Raw genomic sequence first — 26,272 nt, 5'->3', positions numbered from 1 at the left:
GAGATATTTCCAGCTCACCTGGCTTCAAAACTCTAAACCTTTATCAAGATGTGGGTGATACTGGGGATAGCACACATTTCGTCATTGTGGCGACCGCTGATAGCGTAGAGAGTGTCAAAGGTTTCATCGAAGCATCAGCTTCTAAATTGAAGGGGGATCTAGGTCAATTTGGGGACAAGCTCAAGTTCAAGCGGATTGTAGCTAAACAAGTTCTATAAGCTAAATTTCAAGTTATCATCAGAATTGTCAGTAAAACTCGTATGATGTTTTAGTAATATTGTGACTTTGAAATAGTTTGAATTGGTTAATAGTTAGCACAATCTGAATGCATTAACAATCTATCCGTTACTATCTTGTGTTGTAACCAGTTAGATTTACTGGTTAGATTGAAGTCTTTTATCCTGCGTATATTTTAAACAATAATCCGTCATGTATCTTTTTGATGGTTTAATTTAGAAATAAGTATTTGAATAAAAATGCTCTGCATTGTCAGATTAAATTGCGTTTAAAATTGGATTTTTATTCGTGAATTTAATATCATTGGGGAGTGGCTGACGATATTTTCTCTAAAATGCAAACACAGTAGGATTTAAACCTATGATGATTTATGTTACAGCTTTTACTTAAAGTCTTTGCATGCTGGTTCTGTAGATTTATAGGTCAAACGATTTATTCGCTATTATCAAATCTAGAATTAAAAGCAGACGATACATATGTTTTTTACTAATCTATATGGATTAATGATGTAGTCGACCTAGGTAATTACCTATAACAACTGTTGTATCATCAGTGCATGATTATTTATTGACTAAATTATTGGTGATATATTATATAGGCGGTAGCATAGCACAAATGGACTAACACGGTAACACATGTATTAGGCAATGATATCTACCCATTTATGGATTTTGACTTGACCAATCTAACTTGTTCAAAGTCCACAAAATTGCAGATCACGTTGACTCGCGAGTGAAATAGTTGCAAAAGCTACTGGTTATAATTACAATTAGCAATAAATAGCTTAATGGCGGTTTAGCTTATCCACTATAAATAAATTTCATATCGAAGTTCGTAAATGACTCCGTGTAAGTTACACACCCTTTTTTTCTATATTTTCGGCGATTATATTACTTTTACTATAGTGATATAATGTCTATTTAAGAGAGGCATCGCAACCGAACCTCAAAAGAGAGCAAGACCAATTGGCATTAGCATTTATATCGACTAAGAATATGATCCACAGTATACACATAAACTTACGTGGATATTGATTTGAATAGAACTATCATTGCAAGTTACAGTCCATTCGTTTATCATAGTCGATCTCTTGCAGTAATTACATCAAGATAAAGCAGAATATTAAATATTAGGGTTCACTTACTGATCGTTCCAAAGATTGCAGATTTACAAGTACATAGCAATACTACAGCGATATTTACATAAAGGATATGTTAAAAGGCAACTATCGCTAGCATTTTAAATTTTAAGCGTATCTAAATATAATCAATAACTGTACTTTATAGAAATTTCATCATTGTCTACAGAAATTTATTGCCGTCTTTGAATTTGGATGTCGAACATTTAGCTTAAAAGTTTTGAAGTTATATCAGCTAAGTATAATTAAGCAAATAATTAATATTCTATTACGTAGTCTGTTGTAATGGCAGAATACTCCGTATAAATATTAAACAGATAAGTTCAATAAAGCCCTTCTTCAGGTGATATGTCAAGTTTACAACAGCTGCAAATAGAATGATACGGAAAAATTTTCAATTATTTCATGTGTAAATCAGCTAAATATCAACGATTTCGATTAAGAACAGTTCCATATCTTATTTCTATGTTTCTTGGCTTAGCATAATTTAAATTAGAGACTAAACTGTGTTTTAGCAATGACCAAAGTTTATTCACTGAAGTAAATTCCAACTTTAAATTTCGAAGGTGATACACTGTGATTTAAGTTATATTGAGGTAGCTAAACCTATAAGTAACAAAAAAAAGTGGTGATGAAAACCGATAACTTCTACAGAGTTCGTTTATTTGATATATTCATTCGCTGTTAACGATTTTGTGCTTTTAGTAGCAGCACCTTAAAAAAATTCTCCACCAAACCGAGGTAAAAGTTCTCTTTGGATTTTCATGAGGTTCATAAATTGGCGATGTAGTATTATTTAGAGGATTTTCCTTGATTACTTCTTGACTACATTCCAGAAGCTCATCACTAGACTTCTCTCGCTTATGATTTTTATCTAAGTGACATTGGTCTTCCTGTCTTAATCCTTGCTCGTTTTTAAAGGAATCAGGGGCTACGCTTGCAACCTCTTCATGTTCAAACATGACATCAGCTGTTTCACAAATCGGTAGTTGATGACCGTCAGGATCTTCATCTTTTAGGTGTTCACTTGTCTCCTCTGTAATTTCTGGAATTTGAGCTAACGAAAATAAATGTACAAGAATCAATTTTTAGATTTTTTTTATGATAATAAAAAGTATATCGTTTTACCTACCTGCAAAAGCGTCTCCTTCCATTGTGTTCAAGACAGATCTATTATTTAAACTCTCGATCATATCATTGCTGAAGTCAGTTATCCCCTCTTGACCAACTATATCATTTTCTGCTTCATCTTCAACTGTTTGAAATATCTTGATTGGGCTATAGCTTTCAAACGGATTGTATGTGTTATACGATTCGCGAAATTCACATATCACCTCGGCAAATTCGGGCACCATCGATTGTCTAGTTTTCTCGTCTTGAATTTTGTTCAAGTTGACCTTAAGTTCATCATTAACGATACTAGCATCACTCGCTTCAAGGGCTCTTGCTCGTTCATCATCTTGTGCATCCGTAGCTGCTTCCAGGGTATGCTTGTCAGATTTCTTAAGCAGTTTCCTACTAACTGCTCTCTTAGTCTTTTTCAAGGCTTTCTTCATTATCGTGGCTTAATATTTCAAAGTGAAATCAACCTGATATAGAGCCTGTATATATACGTATATGCACTGTTATGTACTATATAACTAATTATAAGTAGTAATCAATATCTTGAGCTGCTAATATCGATAACCCTGCAGTAATATGATAACACTAATGCCTATATGTGAAAATACGCGTAGATCAGCATAAGTAAAATAATACAATTACCGCAAAGTTAGCTAGTGTAAATTATGGGTCAAATTTGGACAATGAGCTAGCTCGGTTAGATCTTATGAATCATGCAGATATTAATAAGAGGCAATTATACTCTCAAAAGCAGATATCCTAAATAATATATACTTGGGGATTCCAAAGTTATTCTTGCACTGGAACAGAATGTGCGTCATCGCTTTCTTTACTAATTGGCCAATAAATACTATACCTTTTCGGGTGTTTGACGATATGCAGTAGTGATGAATACTTTTGCTGACGAATTGCACGAAGGTTTGAAAATAACACATCAAACTTGCCAAGTGCTATATAATAAATATTCAGTTCAGCGGATATCACACCTATTCATGAATAGACTCCGCATAAAATACAGAGCGCAGTTTGAGGCAATTTCTGATATTGTTTAATTTATATTGTGGTCAATTGCCTAAGTGGTATCCTATAAAATTCCACACAACATCAATGTCCGTATGCGTTTTGTCATCGCTTTTGTAGATTAAAAGGTTTACTGGAAATTATTAAAACTATTGAAATTCTTTTTCTTTTTGTTCTATTGTAATTCATGCACGAATGGAAATACTGTACTAAACTGGTGATGTAATTTCATAGTGTTGTAAAAGAGTTTCTGTTTGCTGTTAGAAATTTTAATGCATGATATTGTGTCATGCTGTAGATAAGTGTGCATAGGTATAAATTACTTGAATTCTATTAATTAGACTATTATATTATTGGTATAATATACAATGCTAAGTGATACAATATTTGTCGTTTGTGCACCATAGTACATGTGAAATTGGAAAGCTGATCTATAGAGCAGGACTATTTTTACAGGGTTGATTTTTGTAAATTCTGCACATCAATTGTTCGTTAACACTATAGATACTACAGAGTACTAGTAGTTCCGTTAACTTTGTCTACTAATGTACTATTCTAAATATTTAAAAACATGCACTGTCATGCAGTAGATACGATTAGGCACAATTGTGAACGGGATGCATACTACATGATGCATAATAGATCATTCAAAATTAGCCAAAGTCATGCTATTTATTACTTAATTGACTAGGCCAATATTGTAATGACTAGAGCAATTTAGACAAAATACCTGTAAAGTATGCACGCTGCAAGTTAAGACTAGTTGCACTACAACATATTGGGGAGGTATACTATCTTATTATTTTAACACCCTAGCCATTCGAATATCAACACAGCCATTTAATTAATAAGATTAGCTTTAGTCAATATTAAATGATTCCGGTGCATAGTTCAAAGACATCTAGGTGCAGAGAATTCTCTATACGGTACTAGCCTGTTGCAGTCTGGTTTTGAGCCCCAACCTTGTCTACGTTTTTCATTCATTTACGGAGTAAACATTAACGCCAAATTGCAACAGCCTAATCATTGGCAAACCTGGAAGTTTGTAATCTCTACTGTGTGTAGTAGTTTAAAAAAAATTTGATACTACTGTACGTAACTGCCATGGACTTTTTCGATATTTCCCACACTCTCAATCCACGATTTCTTTCAAAATACAAAAACGTCATAAGTCTAGTATCAAGAATGGGATTGTATGGAGCACTGGTTGAGAAAATAAATTTTCTCTTGAAGAGTTCCTGACTCAGTATTGTTGCATGACCTACACAATTTCAGAAATTGAGTACTTTAGTAGTTTATGGTTGTTGATGAAGCATAGAAAAGCCGACTTGCCATTGTATTTAACATCAGTGACAATGCAATATTCGTACACTGCACGTACAGCAGAGATCTGCAAAACCTGCTGAGCTTAGTGCCTTAGCCTGATCCAGCTCCATTCCATTGCATTATTTTCATTTCTCTCGCGTCCCATTTTGTCCGGTAAAAAATTATACGTTTTATGCTGATGGAAGCAAGTGTATCGATTGAAATGGAGTAGCATACTGTACTGTAGTAATAGTGCAAATCCGAGCATTACTAAAAGCTCGGATTTGTAGTGTTATTATAATGGTTCGTGATAGTCCATCCATTCGGTATGACGATTTTCGCATCAATTCGTACAAAATTGATCGCAAATGGGCGGTTTTAATAATAACGATTACTATTTTTTGAGCGTTTTACTTATAGTTTTAACCATCCAAACGTATCGAAGAAAGCGGGTTTTATATATATATATAGGTTACGGCCAAAACCCGAAGTTGGCCATTTTCGCATCAATTCGTACAAAACTGATCGCAAATGGGCGGTTTTAATAATAACGATTACTATTTTTTGAGCGTTTTACTTATAGTTTTAACCATCCAAACGTATCGAAGAAAGCGGGTTATATATATATATATATATATAACGCACTACTGTATTCATCGAGGTATGTCTATAGCTAACGAAAAACCACATCCAGGTCTAGCCCACAAAATATAGTAGTGCATTCCTCCATAATTGACATTTAGCCTGATTTCAGCATTGACAAATAAATGCCTTGACCATTATTACTATGACTGTACGCCGATTTTGTGATCATTTTAAACCAATAAATGATACCTTATCCAGATCTAGGCCTAGAGCAAGAGTATGTTACTGTGTCTACGACATAACTTAGTTTTTCACTGTGGTCCACATCGGTGTCCATTGATTTTGAGTTGACCACAGCCACAATCCATTTCTCACTTCTTGCCATACAAACACCAATCAAAATTTGGCCCATAGAAGGGTGTATGGGTATGAATGTTCCACACAGTTGAAAATGTTGTTGCCCAGTATAACTGTAAAGTTCAAAGTTTTAGACCACTAGAAATGAGATAGCGGCTGCGGACATCCGGACTTTGGACTACAGTCTTGGATAAAAGCGCGCCAAAAGTTTGCGCCAAATTTAAATATGTTTACAAGTTGTGGCAGCACCCATACTGATCAAGCAAGTGGAGGTAAACTCGTGCATTAATACGTAGTACAGTACCGTAGAGTGTGAGCAAACGATAGAGACAGTATGCGCATATTCACTCGTTGATGCAGTACATGAACCGGCGGACGCTATTGCTTCCATTGCTGCCAAATTTGATTCTATTTTTTCAAACTAAGCAATCAAGTTTATTTCATCGGGTAGGTAGTCAGGGATTGCTTTCCGGCTAGTCATGACTTAAGTTGATTTTTCATATTTGCTATTTATGGACAGTGTAGTATCAGGATGTTAGCATCGGTTTCTCCAACAACTACCGACCAACCTCAGAAGGAGAAGTCTCAAGTCGGGAAATGCCAACCATTCTTGCAAGGTGAACATGAAGAATATCAATACTTAAGATTAATCCAACGAATCATGAATGAGGGTAACTTCAAAGGGGATAGAACAGGTAACAAAAATAGGAATATAGGCAACTATACAAGTGTGCTCTTGATAAATGGAGTAATATGGTCCTGAATCATACAGGCACGGGGACCAAATCAATCTTTGGAGCTCAAATGCGATTTAGCTTACGTGATAACCAAATGCCACTACTGACAACAAAACGAACATTTTGGAGGGGTATAGCCGAGGAGCTATTATGGTTTGTCAAAGGGTCAACCAATGCTAACCAACTCAATGAAAAAGGTATTAAATTCTGGAACGCAAATGGATCGAGAGAGGTAGGTAGCTGTACAAGTTAAATGGAGATGTTGTAGTTATGTCGGATTGGAATCATGATAGCAATCCTAACATACATTAAGCGCCATACAGTTATTATAGATTGGTGAATTAATCCTATCTATGATCATGAATATATTTAGTTTCTAGATTCAAGAGGATTGCATGAAAGGGAAGTTGGTGATTTAGGACCTATCTATGGTTTTCAGTGGCGACATTTCGGCGCAAAGTACACCAATATGCATGCCGACTACACTGGACAAGGTGTAGATCAACTTGCTGAAGTAATACATAAAATTAAAACCAGTCCCAATGACAGGCGTATCATCTTGTCTGCTTGGAATCCTCCCGGTAGGACAGTAATTCAATTCAGGAATATAGTGAGCTTTAAATTTATTTTAAAGAGCAAACTAACCTTCAAAATGTCTATTTCTTTGCGAAATATTAGATTTGCCAGAAATGGCTTTGCCACCTTGTCATGCCTTTGTGCAATTTTATGTATGTGATGGTCGATTATCATGTCAACTGTATCAAAGATCTGGAGATATGGTAGGTGTATCGATGATTTTACATCATGTAATAAGATAGCCTCGCGATATTACTGCTATAACTGTGACTTTGGATGGCTTGAAAGTTTCCATGATCCGCATCACTAAAGTACTTCAGATGTAATTACGTCTTAAAATTTGATAAATGATCAAAATTAATTCATTATATTGAAATAAACAGTATTGCGTACAGTTGTAATTGATAAAATTTTATCATTAGCCTATTAGATATTTATCCTAATTTTTATGATTATTCTCTACTCTGGACCTAATAAACTATCTGGCGTTGCTGATTTTTTCGTCATAATCGCATGGCTTCTCTATGCTGTAAACACTAATAAAGTGTATATTGCAAACTGAATACGTAGTAATTTACACGTTGTATTTTACAGGGTTTAGGAGTTCCATTCAATATTGCTAGTTACTCATTGCTAACGCATATGATTGCACATATTTGCGATTTGGAGGTATGGTCAGGAATTTCTCTGGATTTCAAAGTTGCCATTTTATTTTCTTACGATATTGCATTGGTGTATTAGGTTAACATAAACTTTTCGTTCTTAGGCTGAAGATTTTGTTCATACTATTGGTGACGCTCATGTTTATCTAAATCATTTTGATGCTTTACAGGAACAGGTAATTATGAAGTAATGTGCTATTGCCATTGAATAATATTGATAAAATAGCTTTGTATCTCTATATCAACATTAGCACGCTTTACTTTAATTATCAACTATCATTCCTAATCGTGTAGTTGATGCGAGAACCGAAAAAGTTTCCCAAACTTAATTTTAAAAGGAAGATTTCAGATATAGACGATTTTAAATATGAAGATTTCGAGCTGCAAGACTACCAATTTCATCCAACTATTAAGATGGATATGGCCGTTTAAATCGTTGCCTCAACCATCAGGCAGAATACTACAGTAATTCCTATTATTGTATGTCTGCTAGCTATAGTTTATTGTATTGAGAGAACGTCAGTTATTATAAAATTTGTAATCCTTACGTTTTCAACTGGAACTAGTTTGATCGATCATCATGAAACTTGGCTTACATCCGTGCTGTCAGCGTATGTTTATTATTTGACTAATTTTAGGCACGTTCAGTAGCATACCTTGTTATGATTCACCACATTAATTCTGTACTGTATAGGGTCTTGACTCTCTGTGGTAGCGATATCATTATCAAGTTGACCTATTTTTTGTCATTCCTGATCAGAATATAGTCGCACATGAAGTAGCTAAAAATTTGATTCTAGTGTTAATATTTTTTGAAATCATGTGTTTCCTTTAGTAGCTTTTATTTATTCCATTAAAATAATTGAATTATTGTAATGATTAAGTTGACATTGATGAGGTGAAGCCTGCTGTCACTATGATAGCTGTATAATCATAAACCGTCACAAGTAAAATTAAAGCCTGTATTTTTAATATTTGACTTATTTTGCAATATTACTGGGATTAAGTTCTTGGCGGGATGGTAGGTCGTGACAATCTTAGTTTTAATTACAATTACACGTCTCTTGTGTAGATTTTAAAAAGCAAATAGCGGTGGATAACAGTGTAAAACTCTAGGAAACTCAGGATCATCGATATTGTGTGCATCCAGCTAGCCGAAAACATTACGATGCAACTATCAATCCACAATTTTCGCTATTTGGTTATCTTAATACCTTAAATCATTTATTTAAGATGTTGAATCTCACGGAGATAGTAGTTTGGCCCACAATTACAACGCTCTACATCCGATTCACATGACAATTACAAAATTCTAAACGTATCCAGTTAAATTCCGTAACTGTTTAGATGGATAGTCGCATAATATGACAATGATGTCAAGTCGTTCACTAAAATTTGTGGACTAGGATACTACTCGAGAAATCCAGCTTATAGGAGCGTATTTCCCTCTGTATAGGTAGTGGTTATCGGTATTTTCGCAAACGGTAAATGATTAGACACTATATAGAACTCTTTTAAAGATTAATTAATGATTTTGTAATATTATGGTGTTACAAATAGACAGTTGTAACTTGAGAAAATTAAAACTGCTACTACAAGAAAACTAAACACTGCGAATGTACAGTCAGGTTTGTCCTTCCGATACCTACCTACAATACGACTTTAAATACTGACGATCTCCCAATCGTCAGAGGGACGGTAACCACTAGTTTCTTTCAAATAAAGCTGAACTAGAAGCTTAAATTAAAAAATCTGTCAGATTACCGTACAGTATAGTGCATCTACGTATATACGAATTATATGTATATTTAATTATCGATTCATAGGTATAAAAAGCTATGTATAATATCATATATAACGGTAGTATCAAAAAATATCAAAGCATATTAGCAGACGAAAACAAAATAAGAATTAGTTAATAAAGGTCACTTCATGACACCTGATTTTATCGCTTTGGTGGTTCAACCAGTATGCTAGTTTCATTATAGAATTATCCATTATCATAAATGGGCCATATCAATAGCTATAATGTATAACTTATCGCCTTGCAAAATAATATTTAATCAAGATTTTTACAATTATAACTTGCCTATATAAGTCCTCACGAACCTAATCTAATCCTTAATAACTATATATTAAGTCAAGGGTTCTCTGTCTGAAAAGTAATATTATAGACATCCAGTACTGTGTGTATCATATTCCATAACTCTGTTTTAGTCAGATATTATTAGCTGACTCCTACAAACTCTGTACTGTGCATACTACGTGTATACTAGCTCGTACTCATTAATCCTGGATAATATCTTTGATTAATAGATTCCTCAATAGCGGGATGATCTAATAGAATAACGTAAACGTACCGCAACGATAGGTGCAACAACTCATAGCAATGTCGTTACCTTAAACAATAAGTACAACATTTTTCTCTAGGACTGTTAAGCTTATCTCCTGATATACACACACAGTCAAATATTAACCCAATATTCATTAGGAATAACAAATTTGTTGTAAATTTATTGTATTCCTTATTGTGCAATTCTATATAGTGAAAGAACTAGATAATAGTTGAATTGATAGTACAAAGGCCATATGGTATATCCAGTCTACAATTTCTTAGGATAGCCTTTTATGTATAGGTGATATCGAGTGCACTATAGTTATAGTGTTTAACACGTGGAATGTATAGGCATTAGCGATGAAATTTATATCAGATTAGTAAGAAATTTAGATAATGTAATCAAAGCGTATAATTACGATTATGTTATAAATAATAGCAAATTCTGTGGTAACACAAAATTTCATCAGCGTTATAATTTATGATCGGATTCTATACGCATTTTTTTTATGTTATGCGCGTATACCACATTTTACAAAGTTTACATTCTGTAGTTACATAGGATTATGTTGTATATAGTGAATTGGTAATCAATGATAACCTGATCAAAGCATTAATGACATTTCACAGCATGCTATAAGGTTCAAGTTACTGTTTCTTGTTCTCTACTTTCGTGATTTGTCGTTATGACATCATGTGATAAAGACAAATTGCCGTTTCCATCCTTTTGATTCGTTGCAAATGAAGCTTGTGATGGAATAATTAAGCTTCGACGTATTGTCTGACTATTTCGAATTATACGATATATTCTTTGATAGCTATGCCTATACTCTTGACTCATAATACCATATACAATTGGATTAATTGTAGGATTGATAACAACCAAGCAATTCGCAATCGCTAAACCCCAAGGTGGCATATCTGAAAATTTCTGAATATTTGTAGCTGCTAATATGGTTATAGGCGTCCAACAACAAATATATGTAATTAGGATAACGATAACAACTTTGATAGTTTTATATCCTTTTCTTCTCATTTGAGTAATGGAAGGTCGGTTAGTGTAACCATTCTTTGTTAATTCTTTCAACTGTTCAACTCCAACTTTATTATGGTGGCGCGCAATCACGAATATCCTCCAGTACGTGTATATCATGGCGATTAGCGCCGTGCCATAACATGTTGCAAGGATAAAATATCCAACGATAGGCGATTGAGCCCAATTTGTAAAGCAACTGGACATTTCGTAGTAATATAAACAAGTAGGTTGTACTTCTGGTATATAATAAGCTGGAATTAACAAGAAAACATAAACCCAAACACATATAATCATGGTAACAGCTTTACGAATAGTCATAATCATACCATATTTCATGGGCTTTACAATTGTAAAGTAGCGATCAATGGTAACACAAACTAATGATAAAATAATTCCGGCTGAACACATGGTACCAATTATACATTGAAATTTACATAGTGAGCTGGTTACAATTTGTCGGCCATTAACAGCATTCACTAGAGATAGAGGAAAATCAAGTAATATCATACATAATTCATAAATACACAAGTTAGCTATAAATATATTGGAAACAACGTTAAGACGATTTCTGTAACAACAAGCTATTAAGGTGATAATATTAGCTGGAAATCCAGCAATAACTGCGACAGACAACGCTATAGCTTGAAATGTATATATTGGTGAATAATTATGCTGAGTTGTAGAATTATCAACACTTCCATTAGGCGTATTTTGCCAATTCCAACCCTTCATCGTAATAATCGTTTACACGAGTATTATATACCTCCTTCTATATGTGTATAAATAAAATCCAATATCCGGCGATAGAATGGAAAAATCGAAATTGGAAATAATCGTTAGTAGTTTATATCGCTAAGCTGTTTCAGTCTTTAAATTTTTTGATCATGTGGATAAAATATCTAAAATTGGACTAGTTATTACTAATAATTCGTATATAATCTAATTTTTTAACCTTACGTGGATAATCTTAATATCGCAATAAAATTTTCCCGTAGCCACAACGATATAGATGAAATACAGAGAAATAGGTTGACCTTTCACTGTCCTTTTATGTCTTATTTCCAATTCATTCCTCGCATAGTAATGTTGATGGTCTGTATAACAGTCATATATGAAATTGATATTCGTTTAGCTATTAAGAAATGGTATGAAATTGGTTATGAAATAAAAAAATACATTTTTAAATTGATGAACTTCAATATTATAGTAGTAATAGTATAATAATTTAAATCTCTATTACAGATTGGCTCAGTTCTGAAGCATAACATTTAACTGTAAGGCAATTAATCCGGAGTAAGAGTAACAAGTTCCTCACTCATCAGCCGTTGCCACTTTCTCCTTTCCTTAACTTTCACGATCTCGTCTTCTCTTTCACTATTTACAGAATGGAAGACTTTTACTCTTATAAAGATAATAAAATTTCAGCCTATTTTTCGCTTTTTATCATTAATATTTGATGATTAAGTAAAATAATGGATTGAATAACATTGAAATAATAGTAGCAGTAGACTTTAATAGGTTGTGCTGTATGGAATATCCTGTAGCAGTGTTATTTTTGCGGATATTATAACTAATTCAAGCATAGCTATTAAACATAAATGAAATTATTCATAGCCTATTAGAAATATAATGAAGGTATTGACAAACTTTAATGGTCACTATTTGTATCTATTATCATCCACACCCCGTTTACAAAATTTTATTAGTATGCAATTATTTTGATGTATTCAATATTAATAAGAAATTAAAGACAGTATTTTTGACCAGTTCACCTTTAGGCGGGCCTCGATGGAAACCCTTGACATCAATTATTATCAATAACAGCACCTACTTTTCAGTCAGCAAATACGAAATAATAAAATTGCTAATCTTCATACGACATCTTTATTAAAGATGCGTTATCGTCATCACTCGAATACTAAGAGGGAAATTTTTAATTTATTTAAGAATTAGAAGTCCATCCTATTTCTAGCATATTCTGGTTTAGATTACTGAAAAACTCAAAAACCTATACTATTAAAGGGAATGGCTACTGATTCACTATGATCACCTAAAAATCTTTATTTATAAAAAAGTCAAATTATCATTAATGTAATTTATGACAGTAATGGATGGTTTCAAACTATTTAATGCTATTTGCTGCGATTGTTATTTTTCGGTCCTTTCCAGCCTATGAACTAATACACTAATATTACATCACGATTAATGATAACGATTCCGAAACTGTAATAAGATGATTAGCTATTTACTCTTATTCAATTCTTTCCAATCGACAGATTATTAATTTATTTTAGCAAAATTTGCTTACCTTTATATAATAATTAATTATTTCTGAAACGTCACGATGTAAAATTTTATTTATGATCGAATTCATACAAAATTTATCGTTTTAATAGGCCAAAATTTAGATCGTAAAGTACTGATTGGTTGGGATCATTTAAATCATTTGAAAAATTAATATTAGTACTAGTTAAGACTAAACAATGTAAGCAATGCTCTTGAAAGGATACGTAATTTTTGAATGTTGGTATAAGAAATATCATCATTAAATATTAAATTAAGTGTCCAAGCTGAATCAACTACTATAATTCGATTCTAAACTTTCCATCGTTAACTACATTCTAGCACAAACAATTCTTTTGCTGCTAAAGGCCACTTCTAAGTAGTAAAAAATAGCTTTAATTCTTTATTTAATATGTAGTGTGATAACAAAGTCATATCTAACAGTATTACGGACAACTTGGGCATAAAACACAGTATTATAGATAGGCAAAATCTATAATACCAGCGTTAAAAAGTGTTTATCGTTCATGGCTCTTGTTTTAAGAAATGTTTCTAATCGATTTAGTATATTTAATCATTTATGTACGATTAAGCAATTTTAATTTATTTGTATTTCAAAACACCAGAAGGCGACCATGTGTGGTATATGGCACTATCGATATAATTTTTATTCCCTCAGATTTATTGAATGTTGATTTTTTAGAAATGTAAAAGGCCCGTTGAGGCTAATAAAAATATATTATGAAGCGCTATAATACCGCTGGTATTGCAGTTTTTGCATCGATATTTATTTAACTTATAAGTTCATAAAAATTTTTATGCATGATCATTTTATATAAATTACAATATACTTGTATTAGCACTCTCCGTGTACTTACAAACTGGAGATAATAATCGCAGTGCTATAGTACGTTGGCCTCTATGGAGAATTCTAATTAAATGAGCAAGCATGAATATCTACACCTACCGCAATTACTCATTCTATTACGTCCGTATTGTTGGAAGAGATATAACTAGAACTAAATTCTATAAGATAATCACATGACAATTGCATAAGCTTGCTTCCATAGTGGTATTATCACCTGGCATAGCTATTTTTTGTAATTAAAGCTATCATGCACTTTAATAGAAATACTAAGTTCATGTTCTAATACAATAGTTGATCAGTTTCAATTGAGACGCAATCGTTACCATGATCTGATAAAAATATTTATCTTCCTTCTATGAGAATTTTGGAAATGAATTTTAGTTAACACGAGCATTAGAGGCGGTTGATTAACCATGCATATATATTCTCTATGTTATATACACTTTTTGCAAATTCGTTCTTCCTCGTTCTAACTAATATTCGGGTGTAGTCTAAAGCAGTAGTTTCGACGCAGTTTTACCTTTTTTCAATTTTATGTGTTAAGCAATATAGTACATAAAATTATTCATACATTACGCATATCTTTGATAATGTTACTTGCCTACCTGAGAAATTAGTTTACTGAAACTTTTTTTAAGCCTGCAAAGTATCACTACGGTATCTATTACTATACCAAGTTTTAAATTTCCACATATATGTGTGTTGCCTAGTATAGCACCGCAACCTGTAAAATATTAATAGAATGTTGTTGAGCTGATTGTAGTTGCAAATACTACGAAATGAATATAAGCCAGTAACTTTTGATGGCTTAGTAATTTCTTATAAATATCTTCCTAACAATTATATCTGGCTGAAGTAGAGAGGTACACAGTATATCTTTGCATAAAGAAGTAATAAATTTCGAAGTTTTGCAAATTTTGAAATTCGTGATCAATTTTATCACGACGAAATTATGGTTTTATCTAGTTTAATCATAGAAGATAATGATTTAGTATAAATTGGTATACGGCTAAGATAATAACATTTAGTACAATGTTCGGATGTTACAATTATATTTCTTTGGTTATATAGATATCTATCTTAAAATATTATGTTATCTTAATAAAGGTAACGGCTGAGTAGATTTGTGTTATTTCGCGGATATTATCTAGTTATATAAGTAGTTTCATGATACGTGAATTAATATGAAACTTTTAAGTACCGAAATTTCATTAAAATTTTTAATTGGAGTTCTGCCTATAAGGATCGACGTATTATTCAACAACTGCCACTTAAATTTGCATAAAGGTTCAATATTTTATCATTTCAACGGTATACACGCTTTTTAAAAAATATTATAAAATCAAAAATTAAAAATTAAAGCCAAAAGATAATCAAAATGCCATCAATTACATATTTCTTCAGTTTTCAATTTGATATCATGGTCGAAGTGTCTACTGAACAAAACTAATGCTTTAAATAACTTAAGTAATAGCTGCGATACTATTAAATATCATTATAGTCCATATAAGATTTTGATAGTAACATGTAATTAAAAATTTTAGGATGTAAATAGCTAATAAAATTGAGACACTGCTTATTACATTATTCCAACATTAATTTTGGGTAATTACTAATATCTATTTCTTTGATAATGTTAAAGTATATTTATGAAGCATTTTCTTTTAAATTTGCTAAGTCAAAAATTCGAGCATTATCAATAGACTGTATAATTACGCGAGTACAATTATCAGTAAATTTTTAAAGGATTTTATGGTATTGGAGCAATGAAAAGTATACTAATCACGACATTGATTTAACAAGTAGCGTAGTTATTGTTTAAATGGTTTAATAATGGCTTTGATATTAAAAGCTCATTTCTGATAGATGAAGAAAATCTTCTAGATTCGACTAAGAAAAACTGTTAGGACAGTTGAGGTATTCAATCGTATTTCTGTTTAAAGATACTGCCTCTTGTTTTCTGTAGAGCATCTTATGAATAATATGGTTTAGTTCTGGGTACATATAATGGCATAATCAAAAATTGATTGACAACGTGATATGAGGTGATTTTGCAATCCTACATCCATGTATTGGATCCAAGCTTAATGTTTGGATAACGAAGTTTAAAACCAAAACAATTTTGAAAAATCGAATAGTACCGCTCATTCTTTATTGTTTTAACTTTTAAAAAATTTAGTATCTACCGTATATCGCAACCCAAATAAAGAAAACCCTTCTAACATGTTGAAGATACAACAGCTCGACTACGAATTATTTCCTAGAAAAGCTAGTAATCATTAAGTCGCACGCTTTTAGCTCCTCAGTTTCATATCTCAATGTGTAACAAGGAAATTATTTTGCGACCAACACTGTGAATGTTGTGCTGCTACTTGTAGGACAAACAATAGTAATAGTAAATCAATTGGAGTAAGTTTATCTGCAATAACTTTGCACTTGAATGATTTAAATTTAATTTCCATTATTCTATTCTGACAGCAAGTAGTAGTTAAGTATTAAAATAATACTAAAATATTTACAAGTCACCAGTTTACTGATAGCATCATTTACAGCAAATGGGCTTTAAACTTTGACCTGACATGCAAATGATTTCAGCAAAATATTCATAGTTGAATTTTCTGTTATTGGTAGCAAAGATAATTTATATCACAGTAACATTAGCAGTCCTATATAATATAGCGAACCAGCTTTGCTGTGGATAAGTACATAAATAAATACTATTAGCGCTGGTTAATGAAAAGCGATCCGAATAATTTTAATTCTAATATTCGGTTCTCACTAGAGACTACATAGAGCTAAGTTCGTAAAGGAGATTTACAGGAAAGTCTACTTGAAGCTTGTTTATCCTCACACATTTTATCAAAACCTTTTGTCTACGTGAGCGATTCTTAGCGAAACAGGGTAGTTTTGATATCATTAGCGGGAATTTAATTCCATGCCATCACCAGAGTTTAGAAAAGGTAAACTTTGGCAATTTGTATCAAGTACTACTTTCAGCCCTGCAGTATCCAATCACATGACGAAGCAAGCCCTCGACGTAGCGGTTGAAAATAGTTTATTACCTAAAATCATATTTTTGAATATTACAGTAGTAAAACTTAAGATAAGGCAACTACACAAACAGTTAGCTCAAGGTTATCGACCTACTTCCGCTCCAAGGAGTTGGCCTTTTATACATTTCTAGAAAGGATTATTAACAAACATGTCTATCAAATCAATTACAAATATCACTATTCAATATCATAAGCCAGAATGCTAGCTAATGTCATCCCTATGATATCTGCTCACCAATAACATTATCATCGTAAATAGCACTAAAAAAAATATATATTAAATGTCGTGTAGAAAGTATGTTTGACATTTGAAGTGCAACCCATTCCGTAACTGTTTCACAGTTAGCAAATATGGATATTCTATGTTATAGTCGCAATTATACACGACGAAATTTTACTTTCTTCGAATTTTAATCTGCTGAGTACTCTTTCCATGGGGTATCGGGTTTGGATAGTAACTATGAAAATCATTCTTACTGCATATAATACAAATTACTATTAAAGCCATAAATTAAAGTAGAGCACTTGGCTAATAAATAAATTTAGAAATATGATTACCTATTCTTGCGGATCGCAGACTGACAACAATCTTTATAACTTAATAATTTCTAGATTAATTTATACATCGATGAGAATTAGTTTACCATCCAATCAATTAACTAATCCGTACCTTAAAAAATAAGATGATTATTATTTTTATCTTCCAGTAGACGATTTCGTCTAATTTCAAGTTTTTCCTTTGATTTAATCAATCGAAAGAAATCTGCTTACAAACTTCCAGTATTACAGATTTTTGGGAATTCAATTATTATAATTGACAGTTATTAATATAGTGAACGAAAATACTAAAGATATGATAATTTTTCCCAATAGATATCTTCCCTAACCTAACCCGAGTGAACTAAAGATTTTCGACTATCAATTAAGACTGTAAGAATAATGAAAATACATTTAGGAGAAAAGCTTTAAATAATCTGACCGACACATAGTCACAATTGAAGCATTATTCTATTTCGCAAATGTCAAAGTTCAGCTGGACTTTGTCACCTTTTATCTTAGAAATAGCAGAATCAACGTTTAGATTTTAGAAGTGCGAGAAAATACCGTAATTTACAAACTTACTTTTGAATCAATGGCAAACTATAGCGATTCGCGACGTCATTTTGCCTATATCTTCTCAAAATTTGCGAATGGTGGTATTGTTATACATCTGTATGATGCCCTTACCTATCAGAATTTAAGTTAGATTTCTTAGATTGTGAAATTGCTCTATACTATTATTGGTATAACATAATTTCACTGTATGCTCTAATAAATATAAATATTCTAATTTTACTTGTAAAACCGTAAGCTTACTAAACTATAAACTAAGTAATCTTCAGGATGTATAAATAAGATCTACTGATTGATCAATAAATGATTTTAGATAAGTAATATTACAAGGTGTCACGCATACGACAGGTATAATGACCAATTTTGTCTAACTAATTAGGTGCAGTGAACTGATCGCTGCCTTCAATGGATTATTTCGATTTCCTAGAATGTTATCACAATAGACATTTACAATTATACCCTGATAGCTGATTGTATTACCAATTGCTCATTTTATCGGGTAACATTGAAACATTATTTTAAGTTTTATATAATATCCAAAGGAGAATTGTTCATTTTCAAAAGAAAGCTTCGAGTAGCATCTATCAATTTCTGCTTCCTCTCATAAGGAAAAGCATTGATTGCAATGGCTTCGTACAAACGCGTATGTATTAATTACACAATAAATTGCCTTTAACAGCGATTTATTCTAAAACGTACGATATTTGTCTAGGATAAAGTTATACTTTATAACTATGAACTAAATTTGGTGTATATATTTTATTCGCTAGATAACGGTCGGAGGAATATACTTAAAATTGCTAGCCCAATTTGCTTTTAGAAAACTATACCAGAAAAGCAAACAATTGCCGTGATATTGTTATATTATGAAGTTAATTCTATAGGGATACTAATAATTATGAATATAGAATCCAGAAAAGAAGTTACTTTCATAACTTTCTCCTTTTCATCAACAATAAAATAAAATCTTTTCGATAATTACAGGTGTATGATGGTATCTGATAATTTATTCTAGCTTATAACACATTTTGCAATTCCAGAAGCAGAAATTATATTTTTAATTTAAGTTAATTTAGGAATACAGAAACTACTCTCTTACATTGGGTAATTATTATAAATAATTTAATTTACTGCATTAGTACCGTATCTATTTGTGATGAATATTCATACACATGGGTTAAGCGTGAAAAATGTTTAAAAATATTAACTGCCTGTTTTGGTGACCATAAGCTGAGTTCAAATTGCTATTGTAGAAGATAATAAATAAACAGCCAATTTTCTGCCGTGCAATCTGGATAATAAAATTAAAGGCGATGCAATCGGCAGAATACTGCTGTCTTCATATCCTACAAATAAATTATCACATCTATTGTACTTTAAAGATAACACAAAGAGCTTCAATCTAATGCTATTAATTTTCTAACCTTTATTCCACTTGCCTCAACAATAATAATTGCGCAAGAATAATTACTTTTTTCATCAATAATTTATTAATAGAACTCCTGCTTTTTCGCGAGGGAACATGTTATACTGTTAAGTCAACTTTTATATTGAGTCAAACTACCTAATATCAGAAGACTATCTACCTGACAATCTAGGAACAAATTACAAATATTCACAATAAATCTATTTAAATCAATATTAAGCTTATGCAAATACTATTTAATATGTGAAATTGTATCAATTGTCAAGCATTTGTTTAAAAAAGAAAATTATACCATGGGAGATCCAATTTGATTCTTAGTTGCATTTTCAACTATCACTAATTTATAGAAGTATTTACAATTTGTGGACTTGATCTCCATTCATTTTTCACAGCTTTCGAGAAAACTAAAGCAGATTAATAATATTGATCTAAATGTCGAATTTCAGCCTCTATTCCGTCTTTCTTGGCTATCATTTTGCTCGACCTCTTGCTTGGTTTTTTGGCATAGTCGGCCTAATAGCTAATCTGTTCGTCATCATCTATTTGATATACAAGTCATCCATGAATAAATTCATGCCTACAAATGCAGACAGCCCTGAACATGATATAGTCAAAAATCCATCTCTCTTTTTTTTATTTAATTTATTTATATGTGATTTCCTGGGTTGTATCCATCTTTTTATATTAGCTACTGGAGATACATATACTACTAATCGTTATCAAGTAAATTATGCCAGTATTTCTAATTATTCATTAATTGAAAACGAGTGGTTTACGAGTTTGACATGCACAGTTGCAAGATTTATATCTCAAACATATCAAATAATGACACCTACTATAGCATTGATTATGGCTATAGATCGTTTTATCTTAACTGTTCGTCCATCTGATAATAAGAAAATAACTCTTAAAAGCAGTAGAGTAATTGTATTTGCAATGTGGATTTGTTCGAGTACTGTAGCTACTGCTTTAGTTTGTTTGACCATTATTGGTCTACATACTCGAACGCCTTACTATTCTAATATCAATATCAATATGTGCGATCTTGATTATTTACGTACACAAATTCATCTCGTTACATCCTTTATCATATTATTCTATTTTTTATTTTGCTATATAACAGTTGTAATTTTATACATTATAATTATACATAAGTTAAGAAAGTCAAGAATTACATTTGGCTCGCAAATGTCAGCGGATCTAGAGAGACGATATTAAATTATGGTTGGCCTAATTTTATCGACCAATGTTTTAACCTACCTCTTTATCGCAGGAATAACTACTGCTCGATCATACACGATCACATACTTTCAGGTATTTTCTTACTTTCTTAAAAATATTAATAGTGCTGTTAATCCGTTAATATACTTATTCTACCGATCCAATCAATATTACCACTGGTATCCGTCATCATGTTATTACTATAATAAAAGGGCTGATGTTCGGATTGCTCCAAATTCTAAAACCAAAGCAGTAGTATCTCGCGCTCGTTCTGAGCTTAGAGATATTTGAAGATTAAGGTAATCCTAACATTCAATTTAATTCTTGTTATTGATTATTTTGTAACCGATCGCATCGATTTCAACACTTAGAAAGCTCTGTATCTTATTTAATTACGTGTAACTCTTAGAATAAAATCCACTTGAATTTATGTATGTCTATCGTAGCTATCATGAATCTTAAATTGTTAAGATAACACAAATTGTAATAATATGTTCTGACTCCAATGAAGTATACAATAACTAAACTAAAGCAAGAATATATGTAATAATAGTATATGTAATACGTAATGTAATATATATTATATTATTAAAGAGATTAAGTGGATAACTCCTAATGTTTAGCATTTCCACAACTATACCATATCCATAGAATTACGAGCTTATCTGATAGTATTATATGGAAATTATCGGTTATTAAGATTTAATATAATCGCTAATTTAAGTCGATAATTCAATAAATGATTTGGACTACAGGAAAGCATAAGATTAAAAAATGAAGCCTAGAGGATCTATTGTTTTAAGTGAAAAAATTTTATTATATATTAGACATGTGTATTGGGAAGTATTGCAGAAGGTATGTCTTAAGGCCTAGGTTGTGACACAAGGAGATAATACAAAATGGAAATAATGTGCCTACGTTGATCAAACTGCTTCGCAACTTAATATTAAGAAAAATTACTCTTCAGATATTAGTCTCTGTACTGATGTAATCGGTATTACGTTACCTTTTATCCTACATGCAACTTTTTGATCAACGTGTATACTATACTAAGTTCTCTAAGGCTTTTTAGCTCAATTTACACAGTTTAGTACATCGAAATTGTCGTTTAATAAACCGATCGACGAACAGTATTAAATTTGGCCAATGAAGTGATTAGAAATCGCTAATCAGTTAGGCACAGATGTTTACCAGAAAGCAATTGACATCATTAGAGGACGATTGGATAGTATGGAGCTTGCAACAGAAACAATCCTTAATTTAATAATACCATCATGAATATAACCTACTATTATACTGTAAGAATGCTTTCAGTGCCTTATTGTGCATTCGTACAGTGTTTACTTTCAAATGAAAATTTTGCTCCCTATAATAGTTCGTTTAGAAGCATTGCATGTTATACAGGTCTTCAATTCAGTAACAAATATTGATAAATTATTGATCTAACGTCTGTATATTACTATTTTAGACGAATTTCAGAAGCAAAATTATCAATTAAGGTAATAGTAATCATCCAGAGCCAGTCTTTATAGTTTAATAAGAGAACTAAATGGAAATAGTAGCTAATAAGGAAGATATCCATATTTGTAGTGCTAGGTAAGATAAGTAATGCCTTAACGCGAATATTATTTGTTATAATTTATTACATATTTGATATTGATTGTTATGTGAATAGATAGTAGTAAGATGATTCAAGTTCTAGCTTATAATAGTCAAATTAGACAGCATTCATGCTAAAATTAAGATTAAGTATGAGTAATGGCTTAAAATATTTATTGATAGAAGGGCCATGTAATTAGCATCTCAGTTCGAGCTGTCTCTTCTAGTATAATAATAATATTGTTGCTTTTCATAACTTAAACGGTTGCTATGCATACGGGAACATTTTAATCAAAAAGTAGTTGAGTTGAATTGAAAAAATTTGTGGTCGTATCTATGTGTATCGCGCAATGGTAAATTTAGTTCTGATCTTGTGTTATAATTGGCAAAATATGATTGTGTAGCTGAAAGTATTCTGTAACTAATCGTATATAAATCGTGAATTTTGCTATAATAATTCAGACAGTCAGAAAGTCCTTGGTAGAGGTTGAATAAACCTAACTTATGTAATAAAGTGAAATTTACAAGAAACTGTAATTCCTGATTTATTGCTGAAGATTTCTTTATCACCCTATGCTAATAAATATTCTACTTTACGATTGTGAGGTTGATAGATCAAGAATCTTCAAAAGTTTAGAAAATTAAGATTTATCGAACAAAACCTCCTTTACGAAGATATAACGTAATCGATTAGCTGAGGACCTCTAACGAGAAAGAACTATCTTACTATACTAAACTACTCGCTTATATACCTTTCTGCGTTTACAGTCTTAGGACCTTACTTACTACACACTTCAGTATTAGCATCTCAAATACAGGCTAGTTTACACCTTTCATGTGAAGCTCTAGTGTGAGCACTGTAGCGCTCCTCTTCAAAAGGATTACAGCTACTAAGCTAGCTATATTTAATACTTAAGCTTCTAACGAGAATATCTATCACATGTTGAACTCAACACCTACGGTAGACGTTACTAAATATATCATCATCAACTTAGAATACAATATTACACTGTCTTACAACGATACTTTGCTGAGTGTGTGTTAAACGCTCAGTAAAAGGCATTTAAGTCAGTAACTACTTATAGGTTGTTACTTTACGTTTCCTTGTCACAGAGTTTAAGTTGTGACATTATCTAAAATTTGTAGTCTAGCTATAAGCTTTGATAACTTCTAACTGCAATTTATCACGTATCAAATAAATGTTAATATTTTTCTTATAACCCATGCAAAAATACTTGTAAACTAATTGCCGCTATTTATAGTAAAAGAAGTTGTATATTACCTGTATCGATTATTATTCAATTTTATATCAATTAAATCCTTAAAGCTTTAACACCAGAGTAACTACTCTTATACCAGTCATTCACAGTGATAATTGGCTTCAAAGTTTCATATAATTTATTGCATTATTTATTGAAGGTTTTATAAGTTTCCGGTAGGTATCAGAAATAATTTTTATAAATATTTAATTACCGATCAGTTTAACTATCTAATCAATGTACTGTATTGATTTTCAACTAGGCATAGATAAAGTTCTACTAATTCACCTCTTATTTTGCTCCGGATCTACGACAGATATCGTGAGGATATCCAATTGAACTGAAGTAGGATATTCAGGTTTAGCTGTCACCATGGATACATGCACCTGATATCATAACAGTCTTTTAGCACAAAACCGTAATATTTGATTACCCAATTAGTCGTAGATAGCATAAATTTATGAATACATATAAATAGCGTTTCCATAGCGTTAATTTTTATACTTCCTGACACCGTTATTACTTATTTTCATAGATTTTTATGCGAATATTTACATAGCGTGGTGTATTGTGCATATCTATTTATGTTTGATTTACGATTATAAGTTATAAGAAATTTGAGGAACCTTAATTTCTCACACTGTGTATCATTGCAAATTATAGCGATCGATAATACAATAATGGTTTGAAAGATTTTATTTATACAATTTATATCATATAAAAGATTTTGTGTGTGTGTGTGTGACATGAGCACACATTACAGTTCATACCGAGTACATGATATACATTATGCTCTAATATGTGAATACATAAAGTAAAAAGTAGTCAACAGTGCAAGTAAGATACATGAGTAACTAGATATCTTCAGCGGGCGTATTTATATACGCCCGGGTACACCAGTATTGATTTTAAATATTCTAGTTTACCGTTGCGATTATACTCGTATATTAGGGTACTGTACTGTGAGATTGTAATAGTATATTGATTTTATTTTTTTACAATAATTGAACAAAAGAACGGCTTTAATTCAATTTTCTTTGTCAGAACATATAAAATAAAAAATTAATTTGTTTTAATTGCTATTTATATTTTATACCATAATCTAAATATTTTTGATAAACGCTGAATATTATAATCGTTAAATGCGGGAAAACACCCTCAATGCTGATCAAATATCAATTAAGCAGAACCAGCTACCGGTAAAATTTCTGTTGTTACCTTAATTTAAGTCTTTTACGATCCATAATATTATCGAGACCCGCTTCCAATCGGGTATATAAGTTGGCCAAGTTTTCTTCTCTTCATTATTTTATCTTACCAAGTTAAAATTCAGTTTATTTCAATATGGTCTTTTTGTATTACTACTCCCTTTTTCTTGATGTTAATGTCATTCGACCGTTGGCTTGGTTTATAGGCATAGCTGGTATAATAGCGACTGGAATTGTTATTACTTACATGTTATATAAGTCTTCCTATAATTTTCTGTCGCATCAAACATCTCGTAGACATGATAACCATGATATAGCAAAAAATTCATCCCTATTTCTCTTATTTAATTTATTTCTTTGCGAATTCTTAGGTGCTATTTATGTCTTAATTCTAGTTACTGGCGATGTCGTTGATACAAGATATCTGAAATTTACTTATACGAATTCTTCTATTTCTATATCTGTTAAAAACGAATGGTTTACAAGCACGTCTTGTACAATAGCAAGATATTTGTCTCAAATGTATATGTTAATGTCAGTTACATTAGCATTTCTTATTTCAATCGATAGATATATTTTAATTGTCAGCCCATACAGTCATAAGAAATTAACTATCAAGAGAGTTACGATCTTACTGAGCTTCTTCTGGCTTTTCTTTATTACTCTTGCAATACTAATTGTACTATATACTCTTGATGGCTTACTTAGCCGATCGCAATATACCTTTCAATTTCTTTTAAATCTCTGTACAATTGATGGCTCAAGAAGTCGAGTTCATACTATTATTGTTTTCGTAATACTATTATATAATTCGATTTTATATTCTGTGGTCGTATTACTACAACTTATAGTAATATTTCACTTAGGAAAATCAAATACTAAGTTTCAATCATCGATTGTATCAGTATTACAGAAGCGTTACGAGATAATGGTTGGCTCAATTATTTTAACTAATGTATTAGGTTACTATGTTATAACAATAACTACGGTTAAATGGATAGTGAGTGACATAGAACCTAATCGATTTCAAAGAGTTTTTTATATATTTCCGTACTTAAATTGTATAGTTGATCCTATATCCTATATTATATATCGATGTCAAAATATCTCGCAACACTTGCATCAGAAACAT

At 31.6% G+C, this 26,272-nt stretch overlaps 3 protein-coding genes across 3 annotated transcripts; 1 reads left to right on the top strand and 2 right to left on the bottom strand.

The window, feature by feature from the left end:
- Window positions 1–2,076: 2,076 nt before the first annotated feature.
- Window positions 2,077–2,931, bottom strand: TRIADDRAFT_51948 (uncharacterized protein; the record flags this gene model as incomplete). The annotated part of the gene is made up of 2 exons (XM_002107903.1): window positions 2,077–2,432; window positions 2,508–2,931. 2 exons carry the CDS (start codon window positions 2,929–2,931, stop codon window positions 2,077–2,079), a joined length of 780 nt encoding a protein of 259 aa, XP_002107939.1.
- Window positions 2,932–6,296: 3,365 nt separating this feature from the next.
- TRIADDRAFT_18453 (uncharacterized protein) lies at window positions 6,297–8,171 on the top strand (the record flags this gene model as incomplete). Its single annotated transcript, XM_002108681.1, has 7 exons — window positions 6,297–6,459; window positions 6,537–6,733; window positions 6,875–7,082; window positions 7,180–7,280; window positions 7,672–7,746; window positions 7,844–7,915; window positions 8,034–8,171. The coding sequence occupies 7 exons, from the start codon at window positions 6,297–6,299 to the stop codon at window positions 8,169–8,171; spliced, it is 954 nt and encodes a 317-aa protein (XP_002108717.1).
- A 2,546-nt stretch (window positions 8,172–10,717) lies between these two features.
- On the bottom strand, window positions 10,718–11,842 carry TRIADDRAFT_51946 (uncharacterized protein; the record flags this gene model as incomplete). Its single annotated transcript, XM_002107902.1, has 1 exon — window positions 10,718–11,842. The coding sequence occupies one exon, from the start codon at window positions 11,840–11,842 to the stop codon at window positions 10,718–10,720; it is 1,125 nt and encodes a 374-aa protein (XP_002107938.1).
- Between the last annotated feature and the right edge of the window lie 14,430 nt (window positions 11,843–26,272).

This window comes from Trichoplax adhaerens, genomic scaffold (assembly GCF_000150275.1).
Source record: "Trichoplax adhaerens TRIADscaffold_1 genomic scaffold, whole genome shotgun sequence".
Classification (NCBI taxonomy): Eukaryota; Metazoa; Placozoa; class Uniplacotomia; order Trichoplacea; family Trichoplacidae; genus Trichoplax; species Trichoplax adhaerens.
This window is presented reverse-complemented; position numbering and strand designations above follow the sequence as displayed.